This window comes from Neophocaena asiaeorientalis, unplaced genomic scaffold (assembly GCF_003031525.2).
Source record: "Neophocaena asiaeorientalis asiaeorientalis breed wild unplaced genomic scaffold, Neophocaena_asiaeorientalis_V1.1 scaffold43, whole genome shotgun sequence".
In the NCBI taxonomy this organism is placed as follows: domain Eukaryota; kingdom Metazoa; phylum Chordata; class Mammalia; order Artiodactyla; family Phocoenidae; genus Neophocaena; species Neophocaena asiaeorientalis.
In genome coordinates this window covers 7,377,028-7,394,248 of record NW_020173674.1, presented here as the reverse complement: position 1 = coordinate 7,394,248, position 17,221 = coordinate 7,377,028, and the positions used below count along the sequence as shown (strand labels likewise).

The following is a 17,221-nucleotide window of genomic DNA, read 5'->3' as shown; positions in this document are numbered from 1 at the left end:
GGGGGAAGGGCAGAAGGACTCTGGAATCAGGCCTGAACCTTCTACTCTCCGAGCCTCTGTTTCTTCAACTGCAACGTGAAGACGGCAGGTTTCCGCTGTGTGAGCAAGTGAGTGCCTGGCCCACTGTAAGTGCTTTGTAAACGTTTGCGGTCCTTTACTCACAGGATTTGTATTTGGGCCCAAGAAGCTCAGATTCCGATGGGTGTGTAGGCAACGACGGCTTCTAACGCGTGAAGAATGCCTCGTACCCCAAATATAAACCGAGCGTTCGCAGGCGCTCAGGCAGCTGCCAGGGAACAGGTGGGGCGCCAGCAGGGGCTGGTCCAACCTCCCGCGGGCAGAGCGGCCAAGAGCTGGACAGGGGCAGTGGGGGGGCTGGTGGGGAGGCGACGAGAGGAAGGCCCTGAGGACGGTAGCTGTGCGGAGGCTGGGCCCCCACCAGAGGAGGTCCTGGAGTCTGAAGGGAAGCCCCTGCTGAGCCAACGCTTCCCTCTCTTCCAGCCTCCACGAGCTGTTATTCAGAGAAAGGTCTTCCTCATCAAAGTCTGAGAATCGCTGGGTTTTTCAGTGTAATTTAATTCAGCTGACATTTGTTGGACACTGAACTGGGCAGTGGGCACTAGGGTAGGAGCTTATTAACACACGTAAATTCGTGCAATTGTTGACAAGAACCAAGAGGCTGGTACTGCTCTTCCTGTTCTATTGATGCGGCTCCCAGGGGTGCAGCAACTCCCTAGGGCCCCCAGCTCCTAAGTACTGATCTGGGACTCGAACCTCTGTCGTCACCTGTGCTAAGGGTGCTGGGAACCCAGGAGGGACGCAGGGCGCAGCCTTGTGCTCGGCCTTGCACAAGGCTTTTAAGGCAGCCTCATGGAGCCATTCTCTGGGGTGCAGAAAACCCTCGTGAAACGCTGGCATGGAGGGCTTTTAGGGCTGGGGCATCTCAGGAGGTGGTCAGCAGGAAGGGACACCTGTGGGTCAGAGGGCTCCAGGTTTGGGCCAGGGAGCCCCTACCCGACTGTTAAGCCAGATGGCTCCTGAGCTTGGATGGAGCCTGGGATCCAGGGATAGTCAGCAGGGGGGACAACCCAGGGGAACGGCCAGCCATAGCCAGGGCTCCTAAGGTCTGTCCATGGATGGTTGGGGGGGCAGGGGTGGGAATTTCCAGCTGGAGGCAGAGAATAGGGAGAAAAAAAGCAGGTCTCAGTACTGCTGTTCAAAGCCTTGAATCTCAGGCCCATTTCTGGACTGGGAGTCTGATCTCGGGCGGGGAGAAAAGCAGTGTGGCCTCTGGGCATTCCGGGAGAGCTGAGCCCGGCACAGCACCGGCCTGGCAGGGCTAAGGGCTCTTCCGAGCCAAGCTCTCGGAGCTCCTCAGCCCAGAGCACCGGTCTTCAGCACACTGAGGCGTGAGCACGGACTGTGCTGGGTTCAAATCCCAGCACCAACTTGTGCTAGCCTATGTCCTCTTGGGCTACTTAACTTTGCAAAGCCTCCGTTTCCTCATCTGAAGAGGAGCAGCTTCCTCACAGATGCAGCTGCTGCGATAAGCGAGTGGGCCTGGTTCCCATGGCAGAGGCCAGCAGAGAGCCAGGCATGAGGCTGGCCGGGCTCCGTCTCCTAGTCCCAGCTGAAACAACTCGACCTTGCTGACTCGACTCCCGTGGGGGAAAATGAGGCCCAAAAGTTACAGCTCAGCTCACAGCCTCGCAGTGACAATGGCGGGGGTGCCCCGGCCAGGCCCCTGTCCCCGGGCTGAAGCTTCCATCAGAGAGCCTCCGGCCGCTGCCCACAGAGGACCCACATGGGAAGACTTGCTCCCTCCCAGGTCCTGCCACGACTGGGCTGGCGGCCGGCAGCCTGGGAGCTCAAGGCACCAGCTCCGCCGGGCCCCAGCTGCCCTCTGGAATGCCCTTTATCACAGGCAGCGTCCAAGAATGAACACTGTCCCCGCAGGTCACCTTTCTCTGCTGACACAAGAGAACTTTATCTTTAAAGGCACTCAGGAGATGAGCACAACGGGGAGGCGCAGCCCAAGACCCCACAGAGGCTCCTACTCTTCCCTGGAGCAATTCTCAGGGGTCTCTTGCAGAGCCTTGGGTGTATCCTGACTGCTTTGTGCCTGCTCAGGCCTTACCTTATCTTTCCACACAGTATTTCCTGCACACATTAGGCACCGTGGGGAAAGGGGAAAAAGTCAGGAGGGGCTAGGCAGAGAGGGTGGGAACTGGAAGTAAATGTAATTAGTGACACTAACGTCTACGCAGCCTCCAGAAGGATGCTCTGCTTCCAGGGAATAAGGTCGACAGACCACAGAAATGCATGCCGCTTGCCCAGGACACACATTTTCTGTTGGCCCAATCTTTTTGAGAGGGAAACACCTGCCTTCCATACCGTCAGCAAAGGGAGCAGAGAGGTGGCCGCCAGGGAGCCTGGAACACATTGTCCTACTCTGACTTCCTCTGCCAGGTGACATGGGACCTTTGCAATGACAGATGAATGGGGTCTCCAAGAAGGAGAGACCTACCCCTTCTGTGTCCACCTGGAGAACACCACCCCAGAGGCCACACCCAGCACGTCTAAGAGGTACCGCCCCATGGTCTTTCTTCTCCACTGATAAAACGCTGACTCCAAACACATCCCACGGTAAATCCCAACTTGGTAACTGTTAGTAGAACACTTTACACCAAGACCTCCAGGGCTACGGAAGGAAAGATCTCTACTGCACAAGAGGAAAGCCCTCCTCCAATGAGTGATGCACTTGTCTTTAAGCCAACCTCCTTCTTCCTGCCCATGATGGGTGGGGGAAGGTCCCTGGCTGCCAGGGACCCAGAGGGGCCACACTGTAAGGGAGCAGGGTTGCGGGGGAATACAGGCAGTCTCCCGCTGGCTTCCTCCTCCGAGTATCTGCCATCTACATGGGTAACTTGCGGGCCAGGACTGTCTGGTCCCCACCAGTGAGATGCACCCTGCATCTGACTGGAGAGCACGCTGAGGCACTGCTCTGGTGCCTGTCCCACAGAGAGCAAGTTTGGACACCACTGCCTGCCTTTCTACTAATGCGGTAAGGAAGCAGAGGGAAGGGGAGGCAGGGGAGGGAAACACCCCAGCACTCCCACCTCCTCAGTCTGCTGAGACTAAGGCCCCAGGCTGAAGTGTCAAAGACAGCCCAGCAGGGGAACTTCACAGCACTGGTGGAAAACTGCTGTTTCTGAGTTCAACAGGGGCCATAAGGACCCTAAGGCTTTCCCTCAAGTACCTTTATGTATTTATTTATTTTTAAAATTTATTTTTGGCTGCGTTGGGTCTTCGTTGCTGTGCACGGGCTTTCTCCAGTTGTGGCAAGCGGGGGCTACTCTTCGTGGCGGTGTGTGGGCTTCTCACTGCGGCGTCTTCTCTTGTGTGGAGCATGGGCTATAGGCGCACGGGTTTCAGTAGTTGTGGTGCACGGGCTCTGTAGTTGTGGCTCGCGGGCTCTAGAGCACAGGCTCAGTAGTCGTGGTGCACGGGCTTAGATGCTCCGCGGCTTGTGGGATCTTCCCGGGCTAGGGCTCGAACCCGTGTCCCCTGCATTGGCAGGCGGATTCTTAACCACTGCGCCACCAGGGAAGACCTCCCTCAAACACCCTAACTGCCAGCTCTGAAGGATATAAGGAGTGTGGCATTTGGGGGAGGATAAGCCTCTTTTTATGAGCTATTATTGTCCCTTATCCAAAGATGCGTTCACATCAACTGACCTATCTGATCTGATAGCTCCCAGTTGGGAGAACTCCTCCCCAGCGTATTCCCCCAGGTCATTAAAGACATAACTCTACAGAGCCTCAAAGAAAGTCCCTCCAGGATAGCTCAATCCTGGAGGTAGATGGAGAATAAATTCCCTTTTGTGGGTCTTTCTCTTTAAGAGTAACTAATTCAGGGACTTCCCTTGTGGCGCAGTGGGTAAGAATCCGCCTGCCAATGCAGGGGACATGGGTTCGATCCCTGGTCCGGGAAGATCCCACATGCCGTGGAGCAACTAAGCCCGTGCGCCGCAAATACTGAGCCCACGTGCCACAACTACTGAAGCCCATGCACCTAGAGCCCACGCTCCACAACAAGAGGAGCCACCGCAAAGAGAAGCCCGCGCACCGCAACAAAGAGTAGCTCCCGCTTGCCGCAACTAGAGAAAGCCTGCGCGCAGCAATGAAGACCCAATGCATCCAAAAATAAATAAATAAAATAAACAAATTTATTAAAAGAAAAGAGTAACTTGTTCAGATTTTCTAGCCTTGCTCTGGCAAATGACAAGGCAAAAGCCTTGTTTATCAGGCATTTTCTTAAAACCAGGTTAGAACAATAACAGCAGTAAGAAAGAAAAAACTGGCCCTTGCCTCCCCTAGAAGTGCCATTATCATCAGGGTGGAGAACATAAAAGTTTAAACCAGATTGAGAGACAGAGAGCAGTTTCAGTATGCTCTGATGCAATCCCCTATTGGCAGGGGCCCACAAGCCGGGGGAAAAAAAGAGAAGCAGGGTTTCTCAGCACTGAAAATGGGGCCCCCACCCCCTCACAGCCTCAGCAGAGACACACTGCCTCCCAAATCTCAGGCTGCTGGCTTCAACTGCAAAGCTCACTAATGCTGGGCGGCCCGGTGGGAAAGGGGGTACAGGAGAGATTTGCAAGTTAATGATAAACAAATCTGGCCACTTGTCCTCAACCCCCTGAGTCTGATCTCGTTTCATTTTTACATTTGCAGCTGCAGGCTCCACTCTTAGCCGGCCCCCATGCTCCTCCCAGAGAGCATTCAGGCGCGAGGCTCCCCTCCCTTCTACAAAAAGGGGCAGTGGCAGAAATATAACCCAGTTCAGGTGCATCCTGAACCAGATCTTTAGAAAAGCTTGGCACACTCAAGACAGGAGTTTACGCAACTAGAATGGGCCTGATGCACTAATACTCCGCATGAAAACCTTACGCCACGCGCGGCACCCAGGGAAGCTACTGATGACCAGCATCTAAGCAAATGTAAACACACTTCCAAGGCCCAACATGTTTAACAAATTCCTGCTAGCTTCTCCTTTTGGCTGTAGCTCTTTCAAGTCAAACTGTTCTCTCACAGTCCTGCCGGACCCACTAGGAATTTATACAGCTCTGGGAGGCAAAGCTTTTAAACACAAACTAAGGTGAGTGAGCCCCAGGGGAGCCAGGGGCTCATTCAGAACAGCAATGCTGGCTGAGGTATCTGAAGCCCAGACACGGAGCAATCTCCTGGGACCTCAGGGCCAGCCAGGATCCTGCCTTCCTTTCCAGAAGGCCCCAGGGGCTGGGAAGCTTGAAAACCACATAAAACTGGCTGTTGTCTCACCCTGACGGCTCTTGTAACCTCAGCAAAGGGAACCAAGGAAAAAGTAAGCTCCGGCCCCCACTGGGCTCGGCGTACCACGCAGATACAAGGCTGATGTAAAATGGGTTCTCACTTGGGCTGGGAGAGACTTGGGCAGCATTTGGTCCGTGTCACAGACGTCAGATGGAAGTCGTCTGACTACACCAGGTGCCCTGGGCTGTGTCAGAGCCTGTTTACCTCTGCTGATGCGCTGTTTCTCTCCAGACAGGATCCCGGGAGTGTCGATGATGCTTATGCTGTCCAAGACCGGGTTGGGCAGCTGGGCGCACATGAACCTGCAAGAGAGCAAGAGCCCAGAAGAGAGATGTCAAGACTCGGGTATCGCTGCTCGAGATGGGACAGCGGTGATTTCTGTACTCCTTTGTCTCCACCTCTGGCTTCCTTTCCAGAAGAAAGGAACGGAAAGGAGGTTTTCTATTGTCTTAAGTTTCCAGGGGTGGGAATTCCCTGCGGTCCAGTGGTTAGGATTCTGCACTTCCACTGCAGGGGGCACGGGTTCCATCCCCGGTCAGGGAACTAAGATCCCGCAAGCCACAAGGCCAAAAAAAAAAAAAAAAGTTTCCAGGGGTAACCAGCAAATTGCATATATTGTTTTAACTGGGAATCCAACCAGCAGGCTCCAACTGACCCACATCAACACTTCCCTCACTTAGCTTTTCTCCCAGAGCCCGAGAATTCAACTTTCAAGTTGCTGACGTGTTAGTGAAAACTGCACACGCCTAGGGTCACCATTCAGTTGCAGAAGGAATAGAGAAGAGTGACAACTGAGACCTTGGAATTCCATATTAAAATTTTCAACCGCTTGGCTAGATTTCCACGTTGCAAGAGATGGTCCTGTCCTACTGCTGCTGGGACCAGCCCTCCCTTCAACCCAGCTGCTCAGGTGAAGGGACTGCAGTGGGCAGCCGCTGACAGACAGGGAACCACGCAGGCTGGTACATGGTGGGGCAGGGAAATACAGACACCATTCTCTCAATGTCAAGGCAGAAGGAGGAAAAACAGAGAGGCTGGCAACTCACGGACCACGGCTCAGCTGTGTGTGCCTGAGTTCCCACCGAGTTTAGAACAGCCCAGAACAACAAGGGCTATCCCAACCGATAGCAGAGATTCTTGACTGGACACAGAAAAGGCTCCTTTAAAAACTTCTCTGGAAAAGGTATTGTGAGCAAAGAAAATACTGACCCATTGTCTAGGAATCTGCCATGACTAGCTTCCCCTTTTGGTCCCACACCACAAGTGACCCGCGGCCCAGAGGCGGGGGCAGCTGGCCAGGGTGAGAGGTACTGCCTGCAAGCACAACAGAGCAGAAGCAGCTGACCCACAGGATGAAGAAACCTTGGACCTCATCCTCACCGTGCCAGCAGCAGAGCACATGTGCTGTAAAGAACTGCACGACCTGGGGCTCCTGCTGGGGAAGGAGTCAGCGGAGAGAAAACCAAAACAAGACGACTTGGCTCTGAGAAGCAACATACATAAAAATGCCTTGTGAAGGGCCTTGTAAGTTAACATCTCTGCGGATCGGGTGCTCTGCAAAGCCCGGGGAGTGAGGCCGAAAATACGAGAGGGAGCAGGCAGTACAGATGCATCCTATCCTGTTTCCTCACCAACAAGGACGCACAGATTTCATCTTGAGCTACAAGTTACCAGTTACGCAATGAGTTTACGCAGGATACTCTTAGGATACCGTGGTTGCGCCCTGCCTCCTGCTCTCTCTGATTCTAGCCTTAGAGCAGCCACTTAGGGGGAAGAGGCCGGAAAGTCCAGTCCATGATTCAACGAGTCTCTTTAAGAGTGCGAGAGAGGCTGTGTCAGCCACTGAAAAGCCCCCTTTGTGTGCCCCGGCTGGCTGGGCGGCGCTGGTGTACTACACAGGCTGACACAGCTGGGGGCCTCAGCTCCACTGCAAACCCACACCCCAACCCTTGGCTGATGGGGCCCCTTCCGGCAGGGCCATTCATTACTAGTGTTCTGGGACCCTCTGGAGATGAAGTGGGGCAGAAGGAAATAAAAGTGTGGCTCTCGGGTCCTGTGGCACTGGCATCGTCAGGATGCCTCTCTTCGACCCGGCACCCCTGAAATGCTCTTTTTTTCAGGGGGAAGCAGCAGGAACTGGTAACTGGCTGCACAAAGGCAGACAGTTGGCACTGCATTCACCGGCTCGCGAACTCGACAAATCAGCTAGGCTCTGGGAGCCGCCGTTTCCTGAATGAGGTAGGGGTTGCCTAGCTGATGTCTAAGATCCCTCCCAGCTCTGAAACTTTAGGTCTCTAAATTCAGAAAACAGGTCATACGCCCATTTCTCCTTACAGAAAAGGTCACCTCTCACAATCAAAAGTGGACACCTAAGGACAGCAGGAGATGTAGCTCCTTCCTTCAAGCTTCCCAAATTTCTCCAGGAAAGCAGACCTAATAATGCTTGGAATTCCCAGCGCAGCAGCCAGACTTTCCACTGGACCGTATGGCCCCCACCAGCTGACAGCCAGCCAATCGCTTACCTACAGGCACAACAATTCTCAAACCCCAGTATCCCCTGAGGCGGGCTCCTGGCTAGGAGAGCCCTGCCTCTTCAGGAGTCTCACCCAAAGGGCTTTACTCTGGCCCTGACTCACAAACGCCATCAGCCGTGAAACAGGAAGACAGGTTTAAATGCCTGAGAGAGGCAAAAAGACAACAGAAGACTGCCTGTCTTCTCCGTTAAAGGTCAACTCTGCGCACAGAGGCAGGCCTGGTCATTGGCCTGGATCGAGGGCACGCTGGTCTACCCTGTGCGGCTGGACAGTGTCTGGAAAGGAATGTGATCATACAGGGCGGAGACCTTCTGGAAGGCAAGAGTCAAGGATTCTTTCCTAGGCTCTTCCCCAGACGAGACTTTGAAAGGCATGTGGAGTCACTCCTTGAATGGGGTTTGGCAGAAATGACAAATTTGTGAAGTCCTTTGGTATGTCCCCTGGGGGTGGGGGGAGGGATTTTAGAATCCCCATTGAGCAGGACCTTGGAGTTCCATTAGAGAAAAGTGAACTTGGCTGTAGCACTCCTGAGAGAGGAGGCCAATGCATTTCATTCATAGCATCGTGAAGGTTAGAACCTCGGAGAATTACCCTCATCAGGGTTTTACCCATTTAACTGGGGAAACTGAGGCCTAAGTAGGTTAGGGAACATCCTAGTGAGTCTAAGCAGCCGGAATCTCATTCCAGGGCTCCAGGGCCAACCCCCTGGCAGCACAGACCCTTACCCCTGAAACCCCTAAAGCAGCACGGGAACTTCGGAACTGCCCCTGGGAGAAGTGCTGGTCCTCGCCCTGTCTGCTGCTTCTGCAGGCCGCCCCAAACTCAGCAGGCCACAGCAGATCCTCTCCCACCGGTCCCTGGGGAGGCACAGCACAGCACACGAGCAAAGGGAATGGCTAAAAGTTTCACCGTAGTTTTCCGTGACACTTAAGAAACAGACCCGTGAAGGGAGGGGTGAAGGGGTTGGTTTGAATGAATTAGGTGCGTCCAGGGGTAGTGAGTAGTAGTGAGTCTGGGATCTGCCAGGGGGGTTGGGAGTTAAACCGATAACCTGGAAAATTCTGGGGGGGGGTAGGTGACAGAGCCAGGGGAGCCGGCGACGCGCACTCGCAGACCCCCTCGTAAGGGTTTTCTATGGGGAGCGGCAGGGGACCCAGTCTCAGGGAGTGGTCGCTAAGGGTCTCGCGGGGGCCTCGGAGACAAAGAACAGCGGGGGCGGCGGTCACAGGACGGTCGGGACCCCGGCCACTCCCTCTGCCCCCCGGGTCAAAGGGTGGGTACCTGTTGAGGAAGGCGTTGCCGAAGGCGTTGAGCTTGCGGAAAGGGCGCCGCGGGTCGACGACGAGCGCGTTGCCCGGCACCACGCCCTCGGTGGGGCCATGCATGACCGCGATAAAGGAGTCGGTGGTGGGCTCGGGCCCGATGCGCATCCCGGGGAAGTCCTGCTCGATCAGGTGCCGGATGAAGGTAGTCTTGCCTGTGCTGTACTGGCCCACGAGGAGCACCATAGGCTTGTTGTCGAAGTCAGCGTCCTCCAGCGCGGGCGAGTGGAACTCGTGGAAGCGATAGTGCTCCTCCAGGGGCAAGAGCTTCTGCGCGTATAGTTGCCGCAACCCCTCGGCCACCGTCTGGAAGAGCTCCGGCTCCTTCTTGCGGCGGGCATCCTTGCTGACCCAGCTGAACATGCTGCCGGAGGCCGGGCTGGCTGCTGCAGGGCAGAGCGGCGGCTGAGAGCCGGGCGAGGGCGAGGAGCCGAAACTGGGCCGGGCCTGCCGGCTGAGGAGCGGCGGGGCCGGGGTGGGAGCGGCCCGCACTGCGCAGGCGTACGGCACGGCCCACGGAGCACCCTCGGCGCAGTGGAGCGCGCGCCTCGCCGTGCTCCCTTTATAGGGCCGGGCCGCGCGATCGGGCGCGCGCACCGCAGCCACGCGGGGCCGCGGGGAGTTGGGGAGTTGGGAAGGGGTGAAGGAGGAGCCCCGCCCACGCGCTCTGCGCCACGTCTTCCCCTCCCCCACCTCCCCACCTCCCATTTGCCGATTCCAAATCTCGCGAGCGCCGGTTGTTCCGCTTGCCCCGGCCCGGGTGCCGGGGCAACCGCACCTGTTTCGCCCCGCCCCTTGTGGGACGGCTCGCGGGAGTGCTGCGGCTGGGAAGGCTGGAAGTGGGAGTCCGGAGCGAGGAGGTCCCAGTGTCTGCGCGCCTTCCATACCCGGCGAGACCCCCAGTTAGACACCCCAGTACCCTGAATACGCGCCCCACCTGCAGTTCTCCCAAGAACGGTCCTCCTCCTCCCACTCGCTCAGAATCCCCAGCGCCTCCTGTCTGCACCACCCTTCCTTGCCTCCTCCTCTCGCCCCTGCTTCTCTGACACTCCCTCTCATCCCCTCATCTTTTATCTGCTTTGGGAGAGGGAGAGACAGGAATGAAGTAGTGGAGGAAGCTGAGGGAGTAGAACATCCAAGGCGGGGTGGTGATTGGGGAAAGAAAGATGGGAAGGGAGGAGGCCGATGGGGAAAGACCAACCAGCAGCAAGAGGCCTGAGCTCCCCTCAGGCCAAGAATTGGGAGATGGACACTAGCAGTGGAGGACACATATGACATATAACATGCGGGGGAAAAGAGATGGCCTCCCTAAAGAGGCTGCATCTGGCGGGGGGATGTGAAGAGGAAGCCGAGAGTTTTGAGGAAGTGAAATCGGAAATTCCCTATGTGGGGTGGAGGGGAAACATGGGGCAACAGTGAAATATTGTGGGAACTTAGGGGGAATTAAAAAACCCAAATACTTCCGCTTTCCTCTCTGGGTCACCACCAGTTACCATGCTTTACTCTGACCTGTTCCTCCTGCCCTTAACCAGTTCCTGGCTGTTCCATTAGGCTCATTCCCCCACCATCATCCCCGGGCACATGTAGGCCCCCTTGGCTGTCCAGGCTGGTGAGAATCTTCAGTGGGTGATGTCAAAGCTTTGGAGACTGGGATTGTTATGTAACCAGTATCAGGACACCAAAGTGCCAGGGGTGGGGGTGGTGGATGCTCATGGACAGATCTAAGGGGCACCTGGGAACTTGGAGACCTCATGTCCAACTTTCTGGCTTCTGGGAAATGTGGGAGCCTTGAGGGCTGGGTGCCTGTTATCAGGGAATAAAGCAGGCTGGTAGTCTAAGAGGACAGAGGGAGGAACTCAAAACAGAATAAGCAGAATATTAGGGGAGCTGAGTCAAGAAGGGGCGAGATGAGAGTTTTGTTGCTGTTGTTTTAATATTTTTTTGGCCGCGCCACGCAGCATGTGGGATCTTAGTTCCTGGACCAGGGATCGAACCCGCGGCCCCTGCAGTGAAAGCATGGAGTCTTAACCGCTGGACCGCCAGGGAAGTCCCAGATGGGAGGTCTGATCACCCACCCCTTGTAGGATCAGGTCTCAGTGCCTTCTGAGGGAATAAATCACATTAAACCGATTGCCTTCCCTCCCCCTCCCTGACCATTGGAGAGCAGCTGAGTAATTCCAGCCCTGTCTGCAGTCTTAGGTCCCTGACTTCCTGCTTTTATTTGGGATTTCATTAGTATTCTTTTCATCAATCACAGTAAAACACAGAAGCCATGAGACTCTTTCTTTGGCTTTCTCCTTAAACGGGGATATTGAGACCCCTAGGCAGGGCTGTCACCAGAGGCTATGTGCCAGCTGATGACCAGGAGCCTCCGGCAGGCCCAGTCGAGACTTCCAGGGCCAGCCTTAGAAGTCGAGGGACTTACCTCCTACATGGCACTTTGAAGGGTCCACCCCGGAGATGTAATTTCTGGGATGTTCCAGGGGAGGGCCCGAGGCTGAGGATACTGAAAGAGGTGGTTGTCTAGTGGCCTGAATGAGGGTTCCACAAGTTTGTCCCAGCAGCTCTCATGTTGACCTGCCATGGTTTTCACATCTCCCTAGAGCCTTGTGTGCTGGGAAAACCCAGCCCTAAAAAACAGAAAACAACAAAATGTTCTTGGGTTATTTATAAATGAAACCCAGCCCCTGTTGGTTATGTATGGCTGCTTGAGTTTCTCCAAGGACTCAAGGATTGGAAGAAGGGATTTCTCTCCTTCCTGAGACTCCAGTGGGCGGAAATTTGTTTCCCCAATTTCGCAGAGTTGGCACCTAGGTCCTGGGCAGCTTCCATATCTAGTAATGCCCCAGCTTGTGAAAATGTCCTAACTTACTTTCTTTTTTGTTTTTCTGTGTAGGATAGATTCTGTTGGGTGGGAAAGTTTCATAAAACATGAATGAACCATTTCACTTTTGGTGTCTCCTCTTTGTTTTTGGCTGGTTCCCTGGCAAAAGGTTGAAGAAGGGTTCAAATATTTTCCTTTTCCTCAGAAATGATGCCCATTCCCCCACTCCCAGTGTTTTCTTCCTTTAAATTCACACGCATACACTGCCAAACCCTGCCTTGGGTGCCACTAAGTCTCCTTGGAGACTGCTCCCAGCTAGCAGGAGGGGGTCACCTGCTTGACCTCAAAGCAGTCTGTTCAGCCCCATAATGGCCTGGTCTAGAGAAGTGTCTACATGCCCCCTGAAAACAACTTAAAAAGAAAAGAAAAGAAAAACAGAGTTTTCCTCTAAATGTGGCAGAAATATCAGGCTGGGAAAAGCCAATAACACATAGGTTTGTCCCTGGGATGAGGAGTGGTTCATTCTTTCCACTGAGAAAGTTTTCATATAAGCACAGTTTTCGTTCTTACAGTCATGAGTAAGAGATTTGGCCAACAGGTCACTTTTGCCAGAACAAGGTAAAGAACAAGGGAGTCCTGTTCGCTTGCAGCCCAGGGGCTCCAGCACCAGCCGGAGGGCATCCTTCCACCCCATGGGGCCTCTCTCCGGAAGATGCACAGTTGCTGGGCTCCAGAGGCTTCTGCAGGCGTCCAGCTTGGAGGTGACTGACTGTCAGGGCTGCTCAGGATCTCTGCCTTCAGATCCCAATAAGAAAAAGCCCAAGGCCTGGGGATGTTCAGTGGCTTGCTTGAAGTCACCCAGGTTGAATGAGAAGCTGGACCCTTTGGAATCTTAACACTGTGCTGTTTCCACAATCAAACCATTTGAAGTTGCAAGGTTGGGCTGGTAGCAAAGCAAGAGGGTTTGAAGAGCCTCTTTCCCAGGTACTGGCTGGGGTGAACTCTGCCCTGAAGCAGCAGCTCCAACTCTGTAGCCGGGGGGGGGCGCCCTGCCAGGGAGCTGTGTACACATAACCATATGGTGATTTGCAGAGCTAAGCTACAGAGGCCTCCGAGCACTTTTTTTTTTTACCAGGTTTTTTTTTTTTTTTTTTGCGGTACGCGGGCCTCTCACTGTTGTGGCCTCTCCCGTTGCGGAGCACAGGCTCTGGACACGCAGGCTCAGCGGCCATGGCTCATGGGCCCAGCCGCTGCGTGGCATATGGGATCTTCCCAGACCGGGGCACGAACCCGTGTCCCCTGCATTGGCAGGCGGACTCTCAACCACTGAGCCAGCAGGGAAGCCCCGGGAACTTTTGATAGAAACTATGCTGCAGGGCTGGAGGAGGCCGCCCCCTGCTGGGCTTCTAAACGCGTGCGTCTCAGTCCTGGTGGCCTCTGGCCCCATCTTGCAGGAGCTGCTGAGGCAGGAGCTGAACTCAGGGTACAGTCTTTACCTAAACTCCCTGGAGAGCTCAGGCACCATTCCAAACCTGCCCTCCAGGCCTTTGCTGTGGACACATCACATCTGGGGACTTCTGGGGAAATGGTTTATCATTTTCATGTGAGAATTCTGCCTTCTACAGCGATACCATTAGGGGTCCCTTGGCAGAGTCTTGGGATCCCCTTACTCTACACGGATGGAAATAGTGGGTGTAACCCCGATGTCCCCATGGTCTCAGAAGCCTGAGAGTACACACGAGGTACGTGGATGTTGCTGCCTGAGTGACCACAGTCCTAGACCCCCATGGGGGAGTGCAGCCACTTGCCTTCTCACATATCCTCCAAGCATGTTCTTCTGCTCCAGCTTCCTCTCCCTCCCCATAGCCTCTCTCCCCTGTTCACCCATGACAGGCGGCTGCCCTGAGCCTCACCATGGGCCTCACAGGCTGGGGGCTGGAAAGTAAGTCTGGGGCTGGAGAGTAAGTCTATCTCCAGGCGTGTGTCACACTCAGCCACCAGGGCACAGAGACCAGTTCATCTTTTTTTCTTTTTTCTTTTGGTCACGCAGCACGGCGTATGGGATCTAAGTTCCCCACCCAGGGACTGAACCCGGGCCCTCAGCAGTGAGAGCATGGAGACCTAAGCACTGGACTGCCAGGGAATTCCTGAGACCATTTCATCTTTAACAAGCCCAGCCCCTCTGGTCCCTGGACCAGCCCCTCACACCCACACCTCATCGGGGGTCAGACATTGTGTCCAAGGCCACCCTCCAGTCCCTTCTGCTGACCTAGCACCTTTCTCCTCCTTCCCCCAAATCAGTCTCCACCCAGGTCGCTCGGAGCTGGGTGGTCTATACAGCTGCCCCAGCCCCCCTACCCTGCCAATAGTCCGTGTCTCACCTCCCTTTTGGCCCAGCTAGAACATTCCCCTGACCTATCCTTCATCCTGACCTTCAGTACGGGTGATGGGGATGGGTCATCTGAAAAGGGACCAGAAGTAGGGGAGATGGGGGGGCCCATGGCTGCCCAAGCTCCACGCTCACTCCCAGAAGTACATGTTGGGGCTTCTCGAAGGGCAGGAATGCAATGGGACCCTTCCCAGAGTTGCTCATCTAGCCTGGCCTGCTACCCTTTACCTCCCAATACCTCCCCCTGAAAGACCCCCAGCTTGCCCTTTGGTAATTGTGGTAGGCAGAATCCTGAGATGTTCCCAAGATTCCCCAGCCTGGTGTACACACCCTGTATAATGCCTGGGACTGTGAGTATGATGAATATGACTCGTGATAAGTCATGTCTGATGGTACAGTTGACTTCAGATAGGAGATTATCCGAGTGGCCTGAGCTCTTTATTTTCGTTATTTATTTACTTTTGGCCACGCCACACAGCATGCAGGATCTTAGCTCCCCAACCAGGGACTGAACCTGTGCCCCCTGCAGTGGAAGCCCAGAGTCTTAACCACTGGACCACCAGGGAAGCGCTGCTCGAGCTCTTTAAAAGCAGAGTTTTCTCTGGCTGCTGGCAGAGGAAGTCAGAGATTCAAAGCGCAAGAAGGATTTGATGTGCCATTGTTGGCTTGAAGTTGGAGGGGGACCATGTGGAGAAGAATGTGGGTGGCCTCTAGGAGCCTAGAACAGCCCCCAGCTGACAACCAGCAAGGAAACGGGGACCTCACTCCTACAGCTACAAGGACAGAATCCTGCCAATGCCTGCCAACCAATAAGGATGAGCATGGAAGCGGATGGCTCCCAGAGCCCCCAGAAGAGAACTCAGCCTGGCCGACACCTGATTTCAGCACTGGAGACTCTGGACTTCTGACCTACAGACCGGTGAGCTAACAAGTGACTATCGTTTTAAGCCACTTAGTCTGCGGTCGTTTGTTGTGCAGCAATAGAAGCCGCCTACGGCAATGGATTTGTCTTTTTGTCCATCAACAATTTACTTGATTGGCAACTCCTGGCAACAGGAGACGAGAAGAAAATGAAAGGAAACTAAAGTGATCGTGGACTACTAATAACCGGGAAAGCAGATTTCAGACTGAATACGATGTCACGTGGCTTGATACACACACAGACACAGACACACACACACACACACACACACACACACGGGATTCTCAACCGGAGGTGACTCTGCTCCCCAGGCGACACCTGGCAATGTCTGGAGACATTCCTGGTTGTCACAGCTTGAGGGATCTGCTGGCATCTAGTGGGTAGAGCCTAGGGATGCTGCTAAGATCCTTCAAGGTACAGGACAGACTCCCAGAGCCAAGAAATATCTGGCCCTGGCCCAAAATGTCAGTAGGGCAGAGGTTCACACACACACACACACACACGCACACGCACACACACGTACACTACCAGCCACTGTGGAGAGACAGCGTAGCATAAGGGCCAAGTGCACCGTCAGGTTCCAGTCCTACCTGTGTGATCTTTAGCAAGACTCAGGGTCTCTGGGACCAGCTGTGAAACAGGGCTAAGGAAAGCACCTACCTCCTGGAAGTAAATGTTAATGTACGGAGTGCACAGAACAGCAAAGTCGACTAACTTTGAGTGGTTATGAAACAGGAGGGAAGGGGGCAGGGCACCCTTTGAAAGAATGACGTAGCCCAAGGACATGACATAACCTGATTAGAACCAAATGGTTCAAGATGGCGGACAAGTCGACTTCCACTAGACCTTGAGCCTCAGTATACCTCACTGTAACACATCAGCACGCTAAATGACACACCTACAGGCGCCATGCCAGTTCCAACGCCGACCATAAGGATCAAAAAGTGGGCGGTGGCCCAATTCCTGGAAATCCCCACCCTTTCCTGAAATAGCTGGAATACTCCTCCCACTCATTAGCCTATGAAATTACCCAGCCCTATAAAAACTGACAACCCCATACCCTGGGGCCTTTTCTCACCTTCTGAGGTGGCCCACACTCTGTCCGTGGCGTGTGTTTCTCTCTAAGTAAATCCACTTCTTATCTATCACTTCTTCTCTCACTGAATTCTTTCTGCATTGAGACTTCAAGAACCTGAGCTTCATTAAGTCCTGAAACCAGGTGTATGGCCTCAGTTGGAAGACTGTGGGTTTTGGCCGGGTTCCAGTCCCGGCTGTGTGGGTTCAAGTCCCAATCCGGGTTTTGGCTGGGTTTGAGTTCCGGCCTCATGGGTTCAAGTCCCAATCTGAGGTGCACGGTTTCAGTTACAGGAAATGTCTAAAGGGTTATCCTTACGTCAAAGGAGCTGGGGCAACTTTGGTTTACTTCTCTATATTGTCCAAATTTTACATAATGGACATATTTGACTTTCTTAATTTGGGAGGAAAAGGGGAAAAAGAAACTGAGGGACATTCTACAAGCGAGTGGCCTGTACTCTTCAAAAACGTTAAGGTCTTAAAAAACAAAGTAAGGCCGAGGTTGGTTCCAGATTAAAGACTGAAGAGCCCTAACAACCAAATGTGAGGTGTGATCCCAGTTCACTGGGACAATCAGAGACACTGGAAAGGGGACAGCGTATCAGATCCCAGGGTTGCATCAGTGTTGGCATCACTGTTGCCAGGCCTAAATTTTGTAACTCTACCACGGTTGTGTAAGAAATGTCATTTTTCTTAGGAGATACATGTTGAAATACTTAAGAGTGAAGGGTCATGACCTATGTAACTTCCTGTCAAATGGTTCAGAAAAAAATGCATGTGTGTGTATGTGTGTGTGTGTGTG

At 54.1% G+C, this 17,221-nt stretch overlaps 1 protein-coding gene across 1 annotated transcript in view; it reads right to left on the bottom strand.

The window, feature by feature from the left end:
* EHD1 (EH domain containing 1) overlaps positions 1-9,801 on the bottom strand; it is a 21,179-nt gene extending 11,378 nt beyond the window's left edge. Inside the window, exons 1-2 of the mRNA XM_024748742.1 lie at positions 9,170-9,801; positions 5,559-5,656 (exon numbers count right to left, since the gene is read on the bottom strand). Coding sequence (XP_024604510.1) covers positions 5,559-5,656; positions 9,170-9,573 — 502 coding nt within the window. The 5' untranslated portion in view covers positions 9,574-9,801. The remainder of the gene's footprint in view (positions 1-5,558; positions 5,657-9,169) is intronic.
* Between the last annotated feature and the right edge of the window lie 7,420 nt (positions 9,802-17,221).